Genomic DNA, 22,097 nt, shown 5'->3' on the forward strand with positions numbered 1-22,097 from the left:
GAGTGAAGCTAAGGGAGATACTGGTATTCAGAGATCGGGAGTTCGGAACTAACTGCAGTACGATGGTACGATGTTCTTTAAGTACTGACAACATTCACAATATACTCAGAACAGCACTGCATCATTGCGTACATCAAGCAGTATCAGAAAACAAGACTATAGGCCAAATTAGCAAAAAATTAATTCCGATATATAACGAAGGCAGCCATCAAATCTAGCACAACCAGACAGGCTAGCAGCGCCGGTTTGATCCCCCGAACGGACAGCACATGACTGAAGTGCCCTTGACCAAGTGCACTTAACCCCCAATTGCTCCCCAGGCTCTGTGGATACAGCTGCCCACCGCTCACTGTCCCCTAGTGTGTGTGTTCACTAGACGGCATGTACGTGGGTGTTTCACTGCAGGGGTGGGTTAAATGCGGAGCTCTAACTCGTCTATGTGCAAACACAGATGGTCAATGGCTCTAAAAGTAAATAAAACAAATGAAACTTAAACTGAAACCAACAACCCATCCATACTGCATAAGATTTGCCGTACAAATCCTTTTAGAAATGTCCATATCATTCTGCAATATTCTGTATACAAGTTATTATGTCTCCTCAGACCTGCATATGTAGCGACACTCACACGTCCCTTTAGCTCACCAAGAGTGTAACAGAGTGTCTTTCGGAGTGACTTTCATTCCATAAGGCATAAACTGAGCTGATTCCAAGCCAACTGGATGCAAGTTTTACTTGATTACAAATATTCTTAATTGCTCTATTAGAGCTAAAAAATTAAATATTAAATACTTCTGACACACAGATATACTTCCATTACTTGTTAGCTACACTAGCCATGTGTTGGCATAAGCTTTGGTGTACACCTACAGCAGCAAACCCGAGACAAGAGGTCTACGAAGGCTTGTTTATCCTCGTGCAACTGCAGAGAAGCAGAATTATTTGTCCCGCTCCCGCCCGCATCTGTGAAGCTTTGTCCCACTCCTGCCCATACAGCTCTGTCAAGGTGAACTAACATCCAATATCTGACCCAGTCTGTTCACGGATGCATCATTCTCTGCTGAAATAACAGCAGTCATGGTCATCAGGCTCACTGTGAAGTAACGACTGAAGGCTCTGCCACCTCCGTAAGCTCTTTGCATACTGTTTATGTGATTGGCTGCTTCGCATCTCTGAAAGACATCATTCATTTTAATTGTTTTACTATTATCCTTTTATACTGATTTTATATATATATATATATATATATATATATATATATATATATATATATATATATATATATATATATATATATATATATATAGATGTGTGTGTGTGTGTGTGAGAGAGATTTGGTGAACATTGGACTTTATTTTATTTAGGCTATTCATTCATTTGCGGGCTCTTTCTTCAAGAGTGCTTTGGCCCACTCCCGCCTGCAGTGGGCTGGTTTCCTGCCCGCTCCCGTGGCCCACACTAAAAATGAGTGACATGCCGCAAGATATTGTGGTGGGACTCACAGGAATGCAGACCTCTACTGGAGACACTAAACGTTTATTGGCTGTTTGACTATATTAGCTTTAACACCAAAGTCTCGCAGCAAACATGGGAGAGCAGTACATCACTATCGTCAGCCTGATCTATGAATCAGAACTACGTCTAGTCTAACTTGACTGTGGGGTTTTATCTACTGCCTCATTAATCGCTTATCGTTCCATTAATGAAGCAATGATTAACAATTAGCAGATTAAAAAAAACAAACAGTTCATCTAATATTAATGAACTGGTAATGACCAACAATGAGCAAATTGATCCAATGTATTAAATATTAATGAAGTAATGATTAACAATTAGCAAATTGAAAATCTGTTTATGACATTTTAACAAGCTGATAATGATTAACACTTAGCAAATCAAGACTTCCAGCCAAATCATTACTTATTCACATGGTGCTATCAGTGTCCTAGTGGAGTTCTCATCAATACCCACCAGTGACATGCTGTCTACACGCCTGATAGGAACAGAGCTGGACCCACTCCCAGCTTAATTAATAAGTCAATTAACCGCTCTAAAGTCATTAAGCCCGTTTAAATGTGAGCAAATTACATCCGGCGTTCACGCATGAGTGCGCTGCAACACGGCTGGCCTTTCAGAGAGAAATTCCCTCAGTCACAAAGAAATCTCAGCAGTTCAGCCATCCATCTCACTGAGGCGGACGCCGTGTTCTGAACACAGAGGCTGTAACCTAGAGAGGGAAACTGCTACCACAATAAATGAATAATGAAACCCATATGGCTCCACGTTTCCTGGTATCAGAGCAGAAAAGCCACAATGAGGGATTTAAAAAAGACAACACTCGACTGCAGTCGTGCTCTGAGGAGGTCAGAGTGACTGAAATACGCAAGTTTCACTATAATGAGGAAAATGTTTAGACAGGCATCCAGAAGGCAAGTACAGGCCTTCGCCAGCATCACAGTGACTTTATCAGCTTTTCATTTTCAGCGTTTCTAACAGTCTTTCATTATTATTATTATTATTTTTAACAGTGTCGTATTCATGCGCTGCTGTTACTGTGCTAAAATATCTGGATTTTATTCATTGTACAGGATTTGTAAACACCCAGACACCCCTGCTCATCCAGGTGGATTTGGTCCTAGTTTACATACATGTATTTGCATCCGCACCTACAGATATGAAAAATACCAGACATCCTGTATCCCACCTCTCTCAATGATGTTTGGGAGAGGTGGTAGGGGAGGTGCACTAGCTTGGGCTTGGTGATGTAATCAAAAAACGGTCATTATACTTCTATAAAAGACACAAAACAAAAGAATCTGGCCTCCTTTAATGATATGATATGATGAATCATGCTTTATATGATCAGAGACATGAACTACCGAGTGACAAACGTTAACTTTTTAAGAGTTTATTTTGCATGACCATTATACTCCAGAACAGGGGTGTTTAATTAAAAGTCAAAGGTCCAGTTAAAGAAAACGTCCTCAAGCAAAGGTTCGAAACATCACGTCTAACTTGCATCATCATTCAGTGCCATATACTATAAACTGAAGTAGCCTAGCAGCTACTTCGACATCTAATACAGTCAACAACTGAATGTCAAATCAAATAAAGTACAATTCAGTCAAAGAACGCCATGTAATCTGGCTCACTCTCTTCCAACCGCTTGGTTCTTGCCTCGTCTCTCCTCAGTATGTGCCTCACTCATTCGAGTCTCAGTGCTCATCGTAATGCATAGAGATCTGATTGGCTGAGTAGCGTCCCATGTGATACTTAGAATGCATGTGATTGGCCTGTGAGTTTCCCGGGTTGCTAAACCGGCACCATAAAGGCTAGAAAAGTCACGGCGATTAAAATAGGACCACCCCTTCGAAGTCAAAGAATTCTTTATAGTGTATCGGTTGTAGGTCCAGGTCCGCATAGGACAGCACCTCGGCCCGGACTCGGACAGCGGTCCACGTATTAGTAATCCAGTTCTCCATGAAGCTGGTTAGATGCATTTTAATTACTGTGTTCGCATTTAGCAGTTCAGACTGTATTGCTGTATTAAAAGTAAACAAACGGCCACTCAAAGCTTGTTAAGTCTGTGTAAAGCCTGACATATGAATGTGAAACCAATTAAACCTCAGATGTGAATGAATTTTAACACCAGTGACTCACTGCATCACAAATAGTCACAAGCTAAGCTCCGGCTTCAGCTGTCTAAGGTTTGGCTCTATTGTCAGGAGACTGTGAACTCAAATCCAGGTCATGTCACAGCGATTAAAGAAGACAAACAAACAAACAAACAAAACAAGTTGCTAATTGCTGGTGGAAGTACTGCAGGTACCAATACACCAGCGGATGGTCAATAAGGCCCACATTATGCACCAGGCTATACTTTACACTCCGGTTACATGTATGACGGATGTGCTGTTTCTCATCACTATATGACATTTCACAATGCACTCCTGGTAGAAGCTTCATGGTGGCTTTTGTCCAACTGCATCTCAAACTTGGCAACGAACTACAAGCTATTGCATCATGTCACGCTGCACAAACAAGCTCCCAATTTCTGGCACTGCTACACTATCAGTGTCAGCAGCTTCCAAAAACCTAATGGCACGACTGAAACCCAATCAAATTCAAGCTCTCGAAGTAAGCACGATGAAATATCACTCATTGTTGGGTCAGGTTTTGGATATTAAAGCACTTCTGAACAACATTTTCATCAGGGGATATAAACCCACAGCATGTTGGGAGTTGAAATTAAAGAATGAGTCCAGGCTCCCATGTGGAGCAACCATCTAAGCGTTGGCCCTATCATCAGGAGATCCCTGGTGATGCTACAGCCATCTGGGTGGGTAGGATGGCCTCTCCCCCATCACTCAGCGTGAAGATAGTCAGTGCAGGCGTCTGTTAGCTGACGTAACAGATCTTAAGTAGCGGGTGGAATTGGAGACAACAAAATTGGGGAGAAAATTGGGTGTAAAAAAAAAAAAAGAATGAGTCCAAAGTGGAGACTTCCACCTCTCATTTGAGGGTATTTACATCCAAATCGGTCGAATGGTGTAGGAACTACAACCATTTTCTTCCATAGCCCCTCCAGTTCTAGGCACTCAACAGTAACGGGTCAAAGTTATAGAATTGTTGATGGTCATTTTTGTATTTGGTTACAAATCCTTTGCAGTCAGGAACCCACAGACATCACCAGGCGCCGGGTTTCTTCCCTGGTGATGCTCGGCCAGGCCTTTCCTGCAGTTCTTGCTTGTTCTTCGGGGTGTTTTACCTTCAGTTTGACCTTGAGTATGTGAAATGTATGCTCGAGTAGATAACTGACTGACTCAACCATCACAGAACATTTCACTTCTTTGTCCTAAAAAAGGGTTGCTTTCATAGTTTGCTTTAAGAGAAGATAAGATAAACCTTTATTAGTCCCACAGCAGGGAAATTCACAACTATAGGTTCAGCATTTGGCTGAATCCAAGTAGATACTATAGGCCTATACCAAAGGTGTGGACTCCAGTCATATGACTTGGCCTCGAGTCCAACTCAAGCCACGTATTTGATGACTTTAGACTCCACTTAAGAAAATCAAGAAACACTTGTGACTCCATTTTGACTTCACTACCAGTAACTCGGACTCTGGCCCAGACCGTCATGACTCAGAAAGACTCGAGACTGAAAGTGAAAGAAACGTGGAGAGTCTGACTGCGGATGGTCAACTCAAATGATTTAAGAAAACTGATCACCTCAAATGTTTCAAGCTCAATAACTCATTTACACTGAGTGAACTGTGTTTTGCTGATATTAAAATGACTGAATTCTAAGTTTAAGCCATTCCAACTCAATACAATTAAGTAACTGTAAATTAAATTCCCCATAAGGCTTTCGTTTTGACAAATTCATGATGTATTGCAGAGATATGATCACAGGAATTTGATCCAGAAGTCCAGAAGTAGTCTCTGTAGCATTAAGCCACAGAAGACCCGCACTCAGCTGAGAAGAACTCAGAAACTCGGCTCTCTCAACACCGACTTTTGAGCAGTACTGAGCTGTACTTAGGGGTGTAGTCTCACTTTTGTAGCCGGTGGTTTAGACATCAATGGCTGTATATCGAGTTATTTTGAGGGAAGAATAAATTTACACTGTTATATAAGCTGCACACAGACGACTTTTCATTGTGTCAGTGTCATTTTGTCAGTGTTGTCCCATGAAAAGACTAAATATCTGCAGAAATGTGAGGGCTGTACTCACTTTTGTGATCAACTGTACATGCTGTCTTTAAAAGGCTATAGCACTGTTATCATTATTCAGTGTTATAGCCCTAAATTAACAGAAGAGTGCAGACCGACTTGTTTAGGACTCAAAGATTAGAACTACTGACTTGGCACTCTACTTCACCGAGTCTGGACTCGAATCAAGACTCGACTATCTTGACTTGTGTGACTTGAGACTTACTTGTTAGGTAATAATACGTGCTCACGCCATACAACTACCTTCAGACGAATGATTGGATCACAAGCAGTTCCTCTGTTCTCCACACTCACCACTTACAGTCATTCATTGCATCGTCTGTCCATAAGATGCTGTTTCAGAGCCTTACAGGCCTTTTTAGATATCTTTGGGCAAATCTGGTCTTCCTGCTTTTAAGGCTTACCAATGGTTTATGTCTTGTGGTAAACTCTGTATTTACTCTGGTGAAGTCTTCTCTTCATTGTTGACGCTGACACAGATACGCCCACCTCCTGGAGGGGATACTTGATCTGGCCGACTATTGTGAAAGGGGTTTACCTCACCAGTGAAAGAATTCTTCTGTCATCCACCACAGTTGTTTTCCATGGTCTACTGGGCCTTTGTGTGGGTTCAGAGCTCAGCAGTGAGTTTTTTCTTTTAAGAATGAATCAAATAGCTAATTCGGTCACACCTAATGTTTTTGCTCTCTCTCTTCAACGGGTTTGCTTTGATTTTTCCGCCTTGCTTCACTGGCAGAGAAGCTCCTCGGACTTTATATTGAGAATTAACTGATTCCAAATGTAAATCTCACGCTTGAAATTCTCTTGGAACTTTCATCTGCTTGCCTGTAAACCAGACAATGGGGAAATACCACACACTGGCCCCAGAACAGCTGATCAGCCACCTGTACAATTACATTTGAGCCCTAAAGATCAGGGTTTGTATGAAAATGGTTGTAATTCCTACACATTTCACCCTAGTCAGATGTAAATGCGCTCAAATTGATCCTGAAAGCTTGCACTTTGAGCCCATAGTCACTATTTCATCAACTCCAGGACGCTGTGGTGAACACCTACAATAACAGCTCACTCAACATCGAAATATTTACAGACAAAACTGTACCTTGTGCTTCCTCTCGTTGACCGTTTTATCAGAAAAAACTCTCAGGTCCACTACATGGTGCAGACTGTGGCTCATCTGTTGATGCACAATTTATCAGACGCTCTCTACACCATTCATCATCGGTCGGTTTCTGACCACAGGACTTCTGTTGACTGCTTTGTTATAATGATGGAGCATGCATGGACACGGCATCACTTCTCAACACCATTATATTGAACTAAAAAGAACAAATCGCTTACAAGCTTCACGTCAGCCCAGTGAAAGAAAAGGAAAATACAAGCGTGGTGGTCGTCTATCTGTAAACGCATGTCAAAACAAAGCCAAGATTCAAGAAGACATTTAATGCATTAAATTAACTCTATATAGATGTTTAGAGTGTTTCCTACAGATGGACAGAAACTAATGACGCTTCACTCATGGGCGATTTTTATAGGATGATGCTTCTATTTCCACTTAAGTACAACTCCATTTTCAAAAAAGCTGGGACACGGTGGAAAATGTAAATAAAAACAAAATGCAATGATGTTTCATTGAAAATAATACAAAGACAACATCCATCCATCCATTTTCCAAGCCGCTTCTCCGTCAGGGTCGCGGGGGGTGCGGATGGATGGATGGATGGATGGATGGATGGATGATTTGCATACCACTGCACTCTGTTTTTATTTACATTTTGATCAATGACCAGACTTTTTTGGAAATGGGGGTTACATATTCTTGATCGAACTAATTACTTTTTTAGTCAGGCACTTATTTAGTAAACTACCTTGGTCACAGCATCTGTACTGCTTTGTGATTAGTCTGATTTTGAGATTTATCATTGTGTTTGAGACTAAAGGAGCCAAAAAGACAAGAACAGGCTCAGCAGTTCCTATACAGATAGACGCTGGATGTACTAACACACTCCACTACTGTTCTATGACTTTTCCAATATGTCTGTAGTTTCTTGAGCAGCCACTTTGGTTCTTTCACCACAGTAAGAATACTGGAGTACATATTAGGCCACCTCTGGTCTTTCCACAAACACTGTGACCTTAAATCACAGGCCATTGTTTTTTCTCGTTTATTCACTAAGGTCAATGTTATGAAGTGCAGTCAGAAGTGTGAAAGGGGAGAAGCTGTTGCTAAAGTAACAACCCAAATAAGAAAATGAGGCATGTGAAGCATGTCATGAATCACTCTGTCTCTTTGTGTTGTCTACTTGCCTTTTCAGCCCATGCCCAGAGTCCAATGCCCAGGAACGCCGCTCCCAGCAACTGAAAGACAACATAAACCCACACTGTCAGATCACAACACCTACACCATTCACTCTCGTCCCAAATCAGAAAATGACTCACAGGATAATAATAACAATGATATGCAATTATGTGTGTAAATATTCGTACTCTTCTTATTATTAATAATAATATAACATGAAAACAAGAATCATCATTTCACAACACCTCAACAATGATTAAATATCGCTGTACCGCCCACCGAAGCTCGACCATGAGCTGCCTACTCTGACCAGAAAGGGGACATCTGACTAATATGTGAAAGTGACCACTCAGAAACCATTCCTTTCACATGACGTACAGAGGAAGGCGATATGAAAAGCAATGCCTCTACAGGCCGCCATAAAACAGCTGAATACCTGGAGCAAGTGAACTGCTAATTCTGCACAGCAGTGTTGAAATCCACTCAGTTGGGCAGGCTGCCATTTCGACGTGTTTTTGGGGAAACCCAACCCAGTCAACTGCGCACCTGATACTCTTCATTCACCTTCGCTTCTAAACACGCCCTTGCCGTGGGAAAAACAGTTGAACACAGCTGTGCATCGAGTTCAGTCAAGCCAGTCGTGCTGTTCGTCAGTACCCATATTCCCATATTCACTTGCTGATCTTTCTCTGGATCAATTTTGAGCCATCCACACTGGAGATGTTCTGCAGTTTGTATGTTACCCTAACAAAGCAGGCAAAACCAAACCACTGCTGTCTATAGAAATGAGTCTCTAGATTTAAAAAAAAGATAAAGTTTCTCTGTCATTTCGCATGTATGAACGAAATTAGGGGTGCTAGACACACATGTATACAATGTAAACAGACGTTCTAAAACCAGCAAAAAATGAGCTCAGGGCAGTATTTACTCTCTCAGGAGAGCAAACTTTCAGTCCGCTTGGCCAGTTGGCTGGGGAAGAGGTGGCGATGTCTAATGGCAACACAGGACTATATGACATTAAGGCTTCAAATAAAACTCCAGAATAACTTTTTAGAAGGCAGGATCACAAACTTCACAAATTCATCGAGACATGCAAATTACTGCCACTTTGAGGAACTGTTTAATACTGATACCAGCCAGCAACTTCCCCCTCATGCAAATATGATACAGTTATGTTAATTCTGAAAGCACCTTTGGAAATCTTTCATTGAAACCAGGCAAAGCATGCCTCCTCACGAGTCACGAGTCACGAGTCACATGAATCACAGACAAAGGAACAGAGAAACCTGCTAGCCGTTTCACATCACAGTAAGATCTTCCCCACACCTCAGCCTTGTGACTACATACTGCGGAGTATGGACAGAGTGTGAGTGCAGTCCAGGCAAGAGAATGAATGCAAACAGAGGCATTTGTGCTTAAAACTATGATTCAAGATGATGTTCTATCTCACATAAGGATGCACCAATACTGCTTTTTCCCTCCCAGTGCTGACAGTGCACCTCAATTATCTGTATTATCAAAGTGTGTGTCTAATACTACAAATCCCCAAATATACTTTCTAAATCAATATTTTACTGAGGTTTCTATATTTTCTAATTATTTTACTACTTTATTTTGGTAAAGGCAAAGTTTCACTGGAATAAAGTGACCTATTTCTATCTCTCTCTGTACTGTATGTGCAAATATACAGGGCGAGTCAAAAAGATTCATCTGACTCCAAAATGATTTATTGCACTTTTAAATCATTACAGAACAAAGCAGTAAACTGGAAATGGTGTAAATGAGCATTATGGCTTATTATGTTATTTTACAAGTGCTCAGTATGAACCTCCTCCAGCTGTACGGACATCATCAACGCCAACGGCTCTAATAATGCGACTTCGGAGATCATCCAGTGCTGTGGAACCAGCGACGGACGCTCTGAGCTGTTGGAGCTTCACTGTAGACGAAAATCAGGCTGCGCGGTTCTGACGGATTCACTCTTATTAAAGTGGAGAGCGCAGAACGCTTTCTGCTCAGGGGTCTCATCTCCTCTCAGACTGAAGGGAGCCGTCTTCCAGTCAGATACTATGACCCTCTCTTTCAGTTGGTGTGTGACTGGTTCCTCGGTGCCTCACGGTTGTAAAAATATGGCGCTTTGAAATCGGATGAATCTTCTAGAAACCCTGTATTTTTTCTTTTTTTCTCGAATAAAACCATTTTATGTGCTTAAGAAAACCTATTTTTGTAGGTTAACAGTGGCTCGTTACTCCAGAATATCTTTTCACTTTTTATAACCTTTTTTTTGTTGTTTAAAAAAAAAAAAAAGACAGGTTTCAAGGGCTCCAAAGAGGCGCAACTGCAAGCGTTGGCCCTGTCAGTCCAAAAGAGCCTCACTCTCTCTAGGTGGGCAGGATGGAGCACCATCTCCGCCCCCCATCACCCAGCGCAATGCTAGCCAGCGCAGGCATCTGTTAGCTGGCGTAACAGAACTCATGGCTGGTGCTTTCCTCCGAGCACGTTCAACTGTCCAATTACGTTGTGTTACTGGCAGTTTCTGGCAGTTTGAAAAGATGTGGTGGTGCTTCGCAGGTCTCAGAGGAACACTGTTACTCCCCCTAACCAGTGGGTGGAATTGGATATGTCTAAACTGGGGAGAAAACAGAAAAAAAAAACCCCACAAGTTTCATTACTGTGGTTTCTCTCAAGCTTTGCAACAGGATTTCGAAGGTGCTGCCCACCCTCTCCCCCCCTCTTTAGTTCTGGGGAGCCAATGACCCAACACCCCTTGGTGCTTAGAGCGCGAGATGGGTGATCGCTTACAGAGTTGGTGTGCATGCTGCGCTTATTTGTGGTGAACGGATGAATCTAACACCACAGAAAAATTCCAGTTGGTAAATCCCTCGCTGCCCACTGCCTTCCCACGAAATGATGATGTCCCACACTGCTGGGTCTGCTTTACTACAGAGGCATGTCAGAAAATGCTTTGTGGTATGGTTATTCTCTATTGGCGATACCAAAACAGTGTATTAGTATCACTACTACTACTACTACTACTACTACTACTACTACTACTACTACTACTACTACTACTACTGCTACTACTACCACTACCGCTACTACTACTACTACTACTGCTACCACTACCACTACCGCTACTACTACTACTACTACCACCACTACCACTACCACTACCACTACTACTACTACTACTACTACTACCACCACTACCACTACCACTACTACTACTACTACTACTACTACTACCACCACTACCACTACCACTACTACTACTACTACTACCACCACTACCACTACCACTACTACCACTACCACTACCACTACTACTACTACTACTACTACTACTACCACCACTACCACTACCACTACTACTACAAATTTTTATTTATATAGCACTTTTCATGCCAGTGGCAGCTCAAAGTGCTTTACAGACAGCTGGTAAAACATAGTTATACAAGAAATCATTAGTATTTATTTAGAATCAGAAGAAAATGAATAAGATCAAATTAGAGATAAACACCATGAGACATAGAGCTGTAATTCTAAGCTAAGTTAAAGTGAGCACCCAGCTTGACTGTCCAATAAAAGGTGGAACTGAGTTCCACAGTTTCGAAGCAGAATAACTGAACGAGTCTCTCCATGTTTTCTGCATCTCACAGAGGGTCTCTGTAGAAGGCCAATATCTGCAGATCTAAGATCACTTGCTGGAACATAAACACAGACACTCTGTGATGTAAGTGGTGCTTTAAGCTCATTTACAGCTTTAAAAACTAGTAGCAGAGCTTTAAAATCCAGCCTGAGCGATACAGGCAGCCAGTGCAGTTCTCTTAAACCTGGAGTGATATGATCTCTATTTTCGTTTTTTTAGGATTCATGCTGCTGAGATTTGTACAAGTTGTAAGGATGTATAGTTTTCTTAGGAAGTTCAGTAAGATGATCATTACAGTGATCAACTCTGCGTCTAACAAATGTACGAACAAGTTTCTCTGCGTCGCTCTGAGAGAGAAAAGGCAGAGCGACATTTCTCAGATGATAAAAAGCTACTTTAGTGACTGTGTTTACATGCAGATACAACCCCAATTCAAATGAAGTTGGGACGTTGTGTAAAACATAAATAAAAACAGAATACGATGATTTGCAAATCCTTTTCAACCTATATTCAATTTAATACACTACAAAGACGAGATATTTAATGTTCAAACAGTAAACTTTATTGTTTTTTGCAAATATTCACTCATTTTGAATTTGATGCCTGCAACACGTTCCAAAGAAGTTGGGACAGGGGCAACAAAGGACTGGGAAAGTTGAGGAATGCTCATAAATCTTCTGTTTGGGACATTCCACAGGTGAACAGGTTAACTGGGAACAGGTGAGTGTCATGATTGGGTATAAAGGGAGCGTCCCTGAAAGGCTCAGTCGTTCACAAGCAAGGACGGAGCGAGGTTCACCACTTTGTGAACAACTGCGTGAGAAAATAGTCCAACAGTTTAAGAACAACGTTTCTCAACGTGCAACTGCAGGAATTTAGGGATTTCATCATCTACAGTCCATAAAATCATCAAAAGATTCAGAGAATCTGGAGAAATCTCTGCAAGTAAGCGGCAAGGCAGAAAACCAACATTGAATGCCATGACCGTCGATCCCTCAGGCGGCACTGCATTAAAAACCGACATCATTCTGTAACGGATATTCCCACATGGGCTCAGGAACACTTCAGAAAACCATTGTCAGTGAACTCAGTTCGTCGCTCCATCTACAAGTGCAAGTTAAAACTCTGCCATGCAAAGCGAAGCCACATATCAACACCACCCAGAAACGCCGCCGGCTTCTCTGGGCCGAGCTCATCTGAGATGGACTGACGCAGAGTGGAAAAGTGTCCTGTGGTCTGACGAGTCCACATTTCACACTGTTTTTGGAAATCATGGACGTCGTGTCCTCCAGGCCCAAGACTAAAAGGACTGTCCGGATTGTTATCAGAGCAAAGTTCAAAAGCCAGCCTCTCTGATGGTGTGGGGGGGTGTTAGTGCCCATGGCAGGGGTAACCTGCACATCTGTGAAGGCCCCATTAGTGCTGAAAGGTACATGCAGGTTTTGGAGCAACATCTGCTGCCATCCAATCAACGTCTTTTTCAGGGACGTCCTGCTTATTTCAGCAAGACGATACCGAGCCACATTCTGCACGTGTTACAACAGCGTGGCTTCGTAGTAAAAGAGTGCGGGTACTAGACTGGCCTGCCTGCAGTCCAGACGTGTCTCCCATTGAAAATGTGTGGCGCATTATGAAGCACAAAATACGACAGCGGAGCCCCCGGACTGCTGAGCAGCTGAAGATGTACATCAAGCAAGAATGGGAAAGAATTTCACCTACAAAGCTTCAACAATCAGTGTCCTCAGATCCCAAACACTTATTGAGTGTTAAAAGGAAAGGTGATGTAACACAGTGGGAAACACGCCCCTGTCCCAACTTCTTTGGAACGTGCTGCAGGCATCAAATTCAAAATGAGTGAATATTTGCAAAAACAATAAAGTTTATCCGTTTGGACATTAAATATCTTGTCTTTATAGTGTATTCAATTGAATATCGGTTGAAAATGATTTTCAAATCATCGTATTCTGTTTTTATTTATGTTTTACCCAACGTCCCAACTTCATTGCAATTGGGGTTTCATTGCATTGCAAACAGAGCTCAGAGTCTAAGATCTCACCAGGTTTCTTACTTCAGGTTTGGTACATGAAGCTAAAGAACCAAGTCTCTCATAAATCCCTTTACTCTGAGTGTCTGTACAGATGATCAGTAATTCAGTTTTTTCATGATTTCATTGTAGGAAATTTTGAGACATCCACTGAAAAATATCTGACACACGGCTGGTTAGTCGGTCTACAGAGTCTTGATCTTCAGAAGGAACAGAAATGTATCGCTGGGTGTCGTCAGCATAGTTATGCCTCCTAATGACCACCTAGAGGTAGCATGTACAAAGAGAAAAACAAAGGGTCCAGGACTGAACCTTGAGGGACTCCACAAGAAATGCCAAATCTTTTTGATGAACGATTTCCAATGAATATACCTGAATATGATTTAAACCATTCTGTGCCCGAGAGGAGGATTAAAATCGTGTGGTCAACAGCATCAAAAGCTGCACTAAGATCTAAAACCAGAAAAGAAAGGTTTTGCGCATCAGCATACTGCTGCAAAACAAGCGACATTACACTGCATCCCTCAGCCTCACCAATCTGACAGAATTAGCAGTTTGTGTCCTTTTTGAGTTTTTCTCCATCTGTGTTCTCTCACTACAGCACCCAGCATGCATTACTCACTCAAACATAAGCGGCCTCAGGGGAAAATACAAAATGCAGGAAAATTGTAGGATTTTGATGCAGATTTTCATATTTCCACCAAGCTTTGCGCTGATTCCCAGCATCTGATCGGCAGTCTGTGTGTGGCGGAGCAGCGTGGGCAGAATATGAGCGCAGTGAGGTGAAGGTCAGGGGTCAGGTATCAGCAGCTTTAATCCTATAATCCTATTCCCCTCCATCTAAGACTAATCCCAGCGGATTACAGCGGGACACCGCTCGCTAACACCCTGCTACCTACGCTGCACAGCCAGTGCCCTCCTCTCCCACCTCACTCTCTCTTTTATCAGAGCCCTCTATCTCTCTCAGTCCCTCTCAGCCTCTCCTTTCCTGTCTCGTACTCTTGTAGGAACAGCTCAGTAAAACAGCGATGAGCACCGTTTTCAAAATGGACAAAACTACAGGCAAAATTCAGGCTTCAAGGTTGTTTGCATTAAAGGGCCCATATCATGAATAACTCAACTGGAGCCTTTTTATTTATTTATTTACTTTAACAAAAGAGTTTGAGCACGTAAACACCGTTGAAGTTATGAAATACAATGTTTACCCCCAGGTTTACACAGCCCATATATATATCGCTGTGGCTAGAATAAAATCTCATGTCGCCAAAATGAGAAATTTACAGGAGAAAGAAAAAAAACTTACTTTCATGTTAATGTATTTCTAAGGAACCAGACGTTTATGATGTCACAAAAACCATTCATGTATTCAGCCTATAGTAGTTTAGGTCCACTCATTCATTATGAAGTTATAAGGAGTGTTTCAGCTCTGAGTGCTTTATGAACGATGAGCAATACAGGGCAGCCAATTAGAACAGAGGTCATTTACATAGAACAGTCTTAAAGGCGCAGTAAAAACATCCTGTTTAATTCTAAGGAATAAAGGTATATAAACCTGCACAAGCGTCACAGGTGGGGGTAAGAAGAAAAAAAATAAGAAAATAAAAGGGAAATGTAGGATAAGGGTCCTTTAGACCCTTTTTACAATGCTAATTTCAGGTCCCTCGGATCAGCTTTAAATTATAATATTTTTGATTTAATTTTAATCATATTTTGGATGAATCTAATTTGATTATATTTATTAAAGTAGCTGTGTCAGGTTCCATTCTGCCACGGTAGCAGTTGGGAGAGCAAAGGATCCCAAACGACTGTCCCCTGCAACTTCCTCCAGCTCATTCCGGGGGATGCCAAGGCACTCCCAGGCCAACCCTCCAGCGCATTGTAGGACGACACCCCGGGGTCTCGTCCCAGTAGGCCGTGTCTAGTAAACCCCTACCGTGAGGCGTCCAGGGGGCTTTCTGATCAGATGCCTAAACCACGTCAGCTGGCTCCTCTCAATGCGGAGCAGTAGAGGCTCTACTCTGAGCTCCTCCTGGATGGCCAAGCTCCTCACTCTATGAGGTGGAGTGTAGCCCACCACCCAACGAAGAAAGCTCATTTCCGCCGCTTGCATTCGCGATCTCGTTCTTTCGGTCATCACCCACAGCTCATGACCACAGGTGAGGGTCGGGATGCAGACCGACCGGTAAACAGAGAGCGTCGCCTTTTGGCTCAGGTCCCTCTTCACCACTACAGTCTGGTACAGTGACCCCATTACTGCTGCCACCTGTCCCAGCCTGCGGCCGATCTCTCGACCCCTCTTCCCATCACTCGTGAACACGAACCTGAGATACTTAAACCCCCCACCTGGGTCAGATCTTTTCCTCTTACCTGGAGTGGGAACGCCCTCCTTTTCTGGGCTTTTTCACTCTCACTAAAACCTGGGCTTTGCCCGAGCTGCCCGAGCTGTAGACAGCGTACTCATTTTGACAGCACAACCAGTGTTAGCTAGTACGTACACAGTGCCAGGAATCAAGATACCAATGAATTTGGCCAATTCAGGTTTTATCAGTTGCACATGATCAAGAAGGAGAGGGAATACAAATTTTACTCGCCGTTATTGACAAGAGAATTAATAGTCAGCTAATGTTTCATGCCTACTTCTGTTCAGCCTGACAGAATGTGACACACTTATGTCCATGTTTAGATAACAGTGCGTCACATGGTGTCAGAAACCACATAATCAAGTCTACTAGAGCTTACCGAACACTGGATGTCTCGGCGGATGTCTTCAGTCATTGCTCCCTCAATCCGATACAATACATTAACGTTAAGCATCAATCTGATCTGTGCGTTTTCGTAAGACAGCCACATCGTTTAGGTCAGGCAGGCTAGTCCGCCGAACAATACTGCAGTAAAATGACTTCATTTGTAATATGTGCATATAATGTGACCACCTGGACAGCCACGCTTCTTTGGCATACGTCTGCTTTGTGGTCATTTTATAATGCGTTTTAATTTCGACTCGGAATATCACCGAACTGATAACCCATATCATGTTCTCCCCGTGTCTGCGTGGGTTTCCTCCGGGTCCTCCGGTTTCCTCCCACGGTCCAAAGACATGCAGTCAGGCCAATTGGACATGCTAAAGTTGCCCCTGGGTGTGAGTGACTGTCTGTGTCTGTCTGTCTGCCCTGCTATGGACTGGTGGCCTGTCCAGGGTGTGTCCTGCCTTCCGCCCGAAGACTGCTGGGATAGGCTCCAGCACCCCCCGCGACCCTGACGGAGAAGCGGCTTAGAAAATGGATGGATGGATGGATGATAACCCATATAGTTTCATTTCATCTTATGTTGCTCTAACATGTACACAGTGGCACACTAAGCGCTCAGTAAGTGATGTTCTAACGCTGGTTTAAAACCAGAAGCTGCATGGAGGGTAAAGCAGACCATCGCTGCAGTACTTTCGTCTTTAATTGGCTTGCGAGTGAAAAGAGCGCCGTGAATATAATTCTTACACGCTTCTCATGCCAAGCTGCTCATTGTAAGCAGTGGAAGAAAATAATAAGACTCAAAGCACGAAAGCTACTCCCTTTACATTTTATGTGCCCAGGCTTACAGCAGTCCTAACACCAGCACTGTGGATTTACAAGTTTTCATTTCCTTCTTTAAAACAGATCCACACTGTTCACAGCTGCCGGTCGTAGACAACGTCTGTTTATGGCACCTCTATGACAGTGGCATAAATACAATACAGCACACAAACATAGTAAAATGCGCCTCGGCTTCTTGGGATCAGACTGTGATCTCTCTGCATGGCGCATTTCCATTTCACCCCGTGCCCTGAGGCCTTAGCCGTATCCCTGCATTTTGGTAGGGTGCCCTGACTGTTGTTGAGAGAGAGGGGTAAGGAGAAGTTTTAGGGCTACGTGGCCCTCCAAATAGAGGCGTTTCAGAGACGCACTCCCAACAGAGTGATATGAGAAAAAAGGAAAAACCTGCAAGACGGATGCACAACAGACCAAAGAAGCCCACAAATGTGAGAATTTTCTCTGTTAAAAATGATGATAACCACCGTATTGTCTTATTTTAATGTCTTTTCACTGGGTTACTGTCCTTTTCTTCATAACGACCATGAAAAACGGCTGGTACTAGGCAGATTTCACGGTAGCTAGCTAGCTACATTTCCCGTTCCACCTTAAACAGTCCAGCAGTTTTGAAGCCTGAGGTGCCAGAATGTAACTGCTGCTCTATTAAAGGTGGAACAGGAAAAATTCGAACAAGACGCTGCCGAACAGCCGACTTCAGCTTCATATCACCGAACAATGCGGGGTGGATGGTGATGAATGATTGAGTGCGTTTACATGCACTTAATTATCCGATCACTGCAGAAAATCAGATTTATTCAGTAATCCAATCAAAACGCTTACATGCATGGAATAATCACATAATAAGAAATTCCAGGTCTACATGAGTCAGACAGTAATCGGATTTCTTCTTTGTAACTAGCCAATAAACTCCCAGAAGACGACGAGATGTAAACGCAACATAAAACTCAAACATCAAGCCGCAGCTTTTTTCTTTTTTTTTTTAAACATTGCGCCACTTTACCTGAAAATATTAGCAAACATAATCTAGAAGATGAAGAATATTTAAATCCTTCATTTTGTTTGGTTTCAACGTCAGTCCAAGTGTCTTTTGCTGCGTCTCGCTTGTTTCTGGTACCGCCGACTGCTCTCATGCATGTGCAGACTGAGAAATCTGAAAGAAATCAGAGTAAGAGCTCACATGCTCTGAGAAAATGATCACTGAGCTACAATTCTGCCTCTTTACCAGATTTCTAAACCAGAGAAATGGTCTTTGCCTGACCATTTGAATAATCGGATAACTGCAGGAATCAGATTATTGGTCCCTCCTATTTTGCGGCATATGATACCCTAAACACACCTAAAGCCCAGCAGTGAGGAGCCGAACTTTCCTCCTCTGTTACTCCAGATGGGCCGGGGTCGCCTACAAAGCAGCGCTACTAGCTGTTAATGAAGTAATGTTGTTTTTATTTGAGGATCCCATTTCATAGGGAAGACTTCAACTACTACACCACCCCCTTTAAACTCATTTCCAAGGGGCAAGGAGACACTCGAAAACGAGAGGCAGGGGTGAAAATAACACATGGCACTGGGCCTAAAATGACTCTCATTCACGCTCTCACTTCCCTCTCTCATTTACTCTCACACACCTCCTCCTCCTCCTTTCTTTCTGTGTACTCTCACATCCCCCTCCTTTATTCCCTCCTGGCAGTAAAGCATGCGTTTTGGGTTGTGAAGGAAAGAGCAGGAGGGCGGGGGGATGCAGTGCATTTTTGCTCTACAGTGGGAGACACGGTGGAATAAATGACAAATGATCTGTTGATCTGCTAATCTCACCAAAGAGACAATCAGGCTTAGCCTCCCTCAGCGAGCTCAGAGACATGGAGACAAATCCCCCCTAATATTCAACACAAATATTACAAAAACAACACAAAACAGACAAATAAACAGTTGGTGAGATGATGCATTAGGTAACACTCTTCTCACCACCAGCTGTTACTTGCATAACAGAGGCTTTCGACTTACGCCAGGTTTCCAAGCATTGTTTTTTCTCCTACCAATCTCTTTACAGACTGTTTAAGCAGCTTTCAAAAACCTGATCACACCAATAAATGTTCTTGAAATAACCACAATGAGCCTACGTTCATTGTTAGGCCAGCCTTTGATTAATCATGTGGTGATTTAAAAGTCTAAAGCTGCACTACGTACGATTTTTTGGTTATGAGAATGAAAGAAGTGGCATTACTGAGAGGAAAAAAACAGGCTAAATTACGGTGAGTGTGCACTGCTGCGAGTCAGCCTGCGAGTCAGCCTGCGAGTCAGCCTGCGAGTCAGCCTGCGAGTCAGTCTGCGAGTGATGAATGATGTCTTGACCTCACACACGGCCTCAAAAGAAGGTTCAGCTCGATGTTTAGGTCTCCAAGGCAAAATCAGCACAGTCGTGATGAAGATATGATGTGTCTCAATTCAGGTGCCTCGTCCTTCGGAGGCTGCATTTGATGGCCGACTGAGTCACAGCTGCACGACTAGGCTGTACTGTTTCCAGGGATCCTTCATATACATCCGAGAAATGTGTCCTTTTCCATGGCAACGAATGATCCAAAGGATGGATCCTTGGCGAGCCAACGTATCCCGAGGTTCACTTCGAGAACATTGCGGCATCAACAGAGAGAGAAGACACTTTTAAATGTAAGTATGGGGTTTAAACCGAGGCAAATGGCTCATGATACACATGTTAATAATGCCCATTTCATCAGTAGCCGCCAGTGAAGCATCTCTAGCTCTAATAAATGGAAAAATAAAAAGTTTCTTTCTCCATTTCTTTAGAAATGCCGTGGTGCAACAGTAAGGGCTGTAACAGCCGTGCTGTGACACAAACAGAAAACCCACCATAGGGCAGACGGTTCAGCCTTCACAGGTCTAAGCAGCCTTCATAGACCGCGTCCTTCGAAGGATCCAGCCCCCCAGTTTGGGACATACAGAATAACGCGTATAAGACGACAAATCCTTCACCAAATTCTGACTCACTTCTCTTCTAATTCTTTTTCAAAACTCTCCCAATTATCAGATTCAACCACGTAGGGATGCTGGAGCCTATCCCAGCAGTCTTCGGGCGGAAGGCAGGATACACCCTGGACAGGTCGCCAGTCCATCGCAGGGCAGACAGACAGACACAGACAGTCACTCACACACTGAGCTCAAACTTTTAATACTTTATTCATTTAAATGAGCTCGGGCCCAGAGAAGGTGGCAGCGTTCCTGGATGCTGTTTATATCTGGTTTCTTATTTGCGTTTTAGAGTTTCAAAGTTCTTGTTTTGCAGCTGCTCAGAAGTTTGGGGGCTCATTTGTGCGCCAAATGTTTTGAATGGGTGACCGTTCTAGACTCTTATATCTGGTTTCTTCTTTGTGTTTTAGAGTTTTAACTTGCATTCGTGGATGCAGTGATTAACTGTGTTCACAGACAGTGGTTTTCAAATGGGTTTGAGCCCATGCAGTGACTTCCACTACAGAATCATGTCTGTTTTTAATGTAGTGCTGCCTGAGGGCCCACAGATCACTGCTACTGGGTCTTTTAATGATATTATGTACTGTAGATGATGAAAGCAAAAGTTCTTTGCTATTTTATGAAGAAACGTTCTTCTTTGATCGTGCAGTCTTTCACAGAGTGATGAACCCCTGCTCACCTTTACTTCTGAAAGACTCAGACTGTCTCAGATGCTTTTCTTATATATCATCCCATTACTGACCTGCTGCTAATCAACCACCAATAGATTTCATAGCATTAAACAACTTTACAAGCCTTTTGTTGCCCCTGTCCCAAATTTTAAACAATTTGCAATTGATTGCATTTTGTTTTTATTGAAATTTTTGGAAAAAGGGGTAGAACAACACCTATTCCATTCATTATAACATCATTTTTATTCTCTAATAGTGTTCTATATAGTGATTCTAAAGCACTAAGTCCAGCACTATAGAGAAACCTACACTATTATAGAGCATCATTATTTCCTAAATTAGAAAAACCAAGGGCACTATAGGGCACGATCACAAAGAACCCAAATAACCTCTACTCACTCGTCCATTCACTGAAGCACTATTCGGAAGACGATTATAGGGAACAGAAATATAATTACCATCAATTACTATTCCCTACATTACAGTAGATGCTCATCACTCTGACATTCTGCCACTTATGACGCAATGCATAACGCGCATCCTGTGCCAGCTAGGACACATTTTAGTACTCGCTGCACTGCACTGCACTAAGGAATCGTGAAAGTGCACTTTATGTTCTACACTCATATTTGCAAACACGTCCAGAACGATGTTTTGAGTGATTTGGTTATGATGTCTGCAGCATTCAGGATGCCTCGTCCAAAAGCGTTAGCCTCCAGCAACAGCAACATAAGCGAGGCTGCTGGCAGGCTATGCAAATGTTCCTAAGCTCAGTTAAGTGAAGGCAGGTGTGGATTCAGCCTCCAGGGCTCGCACTCTACAGTGCAAATTCACACCATTCGTGATGAGACGAATGTGTGCCGTGCTGCTCACTTGAGTTTCAGGGAGCTCATCAAGAATAACAACAGTGGCGACTACGTTTCAGCGCTATTTTCACTCTCCTAACCACAACCGCTCTCAAAGAGGGCTAATTACCATTCTAGCAGTGAAAAGTGTGTTTAGACAGGAATTCAAAGCAGCAGATCGATGTTTTGATCAGGGATGTTCACTAATAAACACCATATATTCCAATCATTATGTTGTGGTCAGTACATTAGAAGTGCACTGAACCCTTGATGCGATGGGGTTAAGGA

At 42.8% G+C, this 22,097-nt stretch overlaps 1 protein-coding gene across 1 annotated transcript in view; it reads right to left on the minus strand.

The window, feature by feature from the left end:
- Positions 1-22,097, minus strand: part of tspan17 (tetraspanin 17) — a 57,424-nt gene that overhangs the window by 18,479 nt on the left and 16,848 nt on the right. Inside the window, exon 2 of the mRNA XM_017713550.1 lies at positions 8,043-8,093. Coding sequence (XP_017569039.1) covers positions 8,043-8,093 — 51 coding nt within the window. The remainder of the gene's footprint in view (positions 1-8,042; positions 8,094-22,097) is intronic.

Source organism: Pygocentrus nattereri, chromosome 11, assembly GCF_015220715.1.
Source record: "Pygocentrus nattereri isolate fPygNat1 chromosome 11, fPygNat1.pri, whole genome shotgun sequence".
Classification (NCBI taxonomy): domain Eukaryota; kingdom Metazoa; phylum Chordata; class Actinopteri; order Characiformes; family Serrasalmidae; genus Pygocentrus; species Pygocentrus nattereri.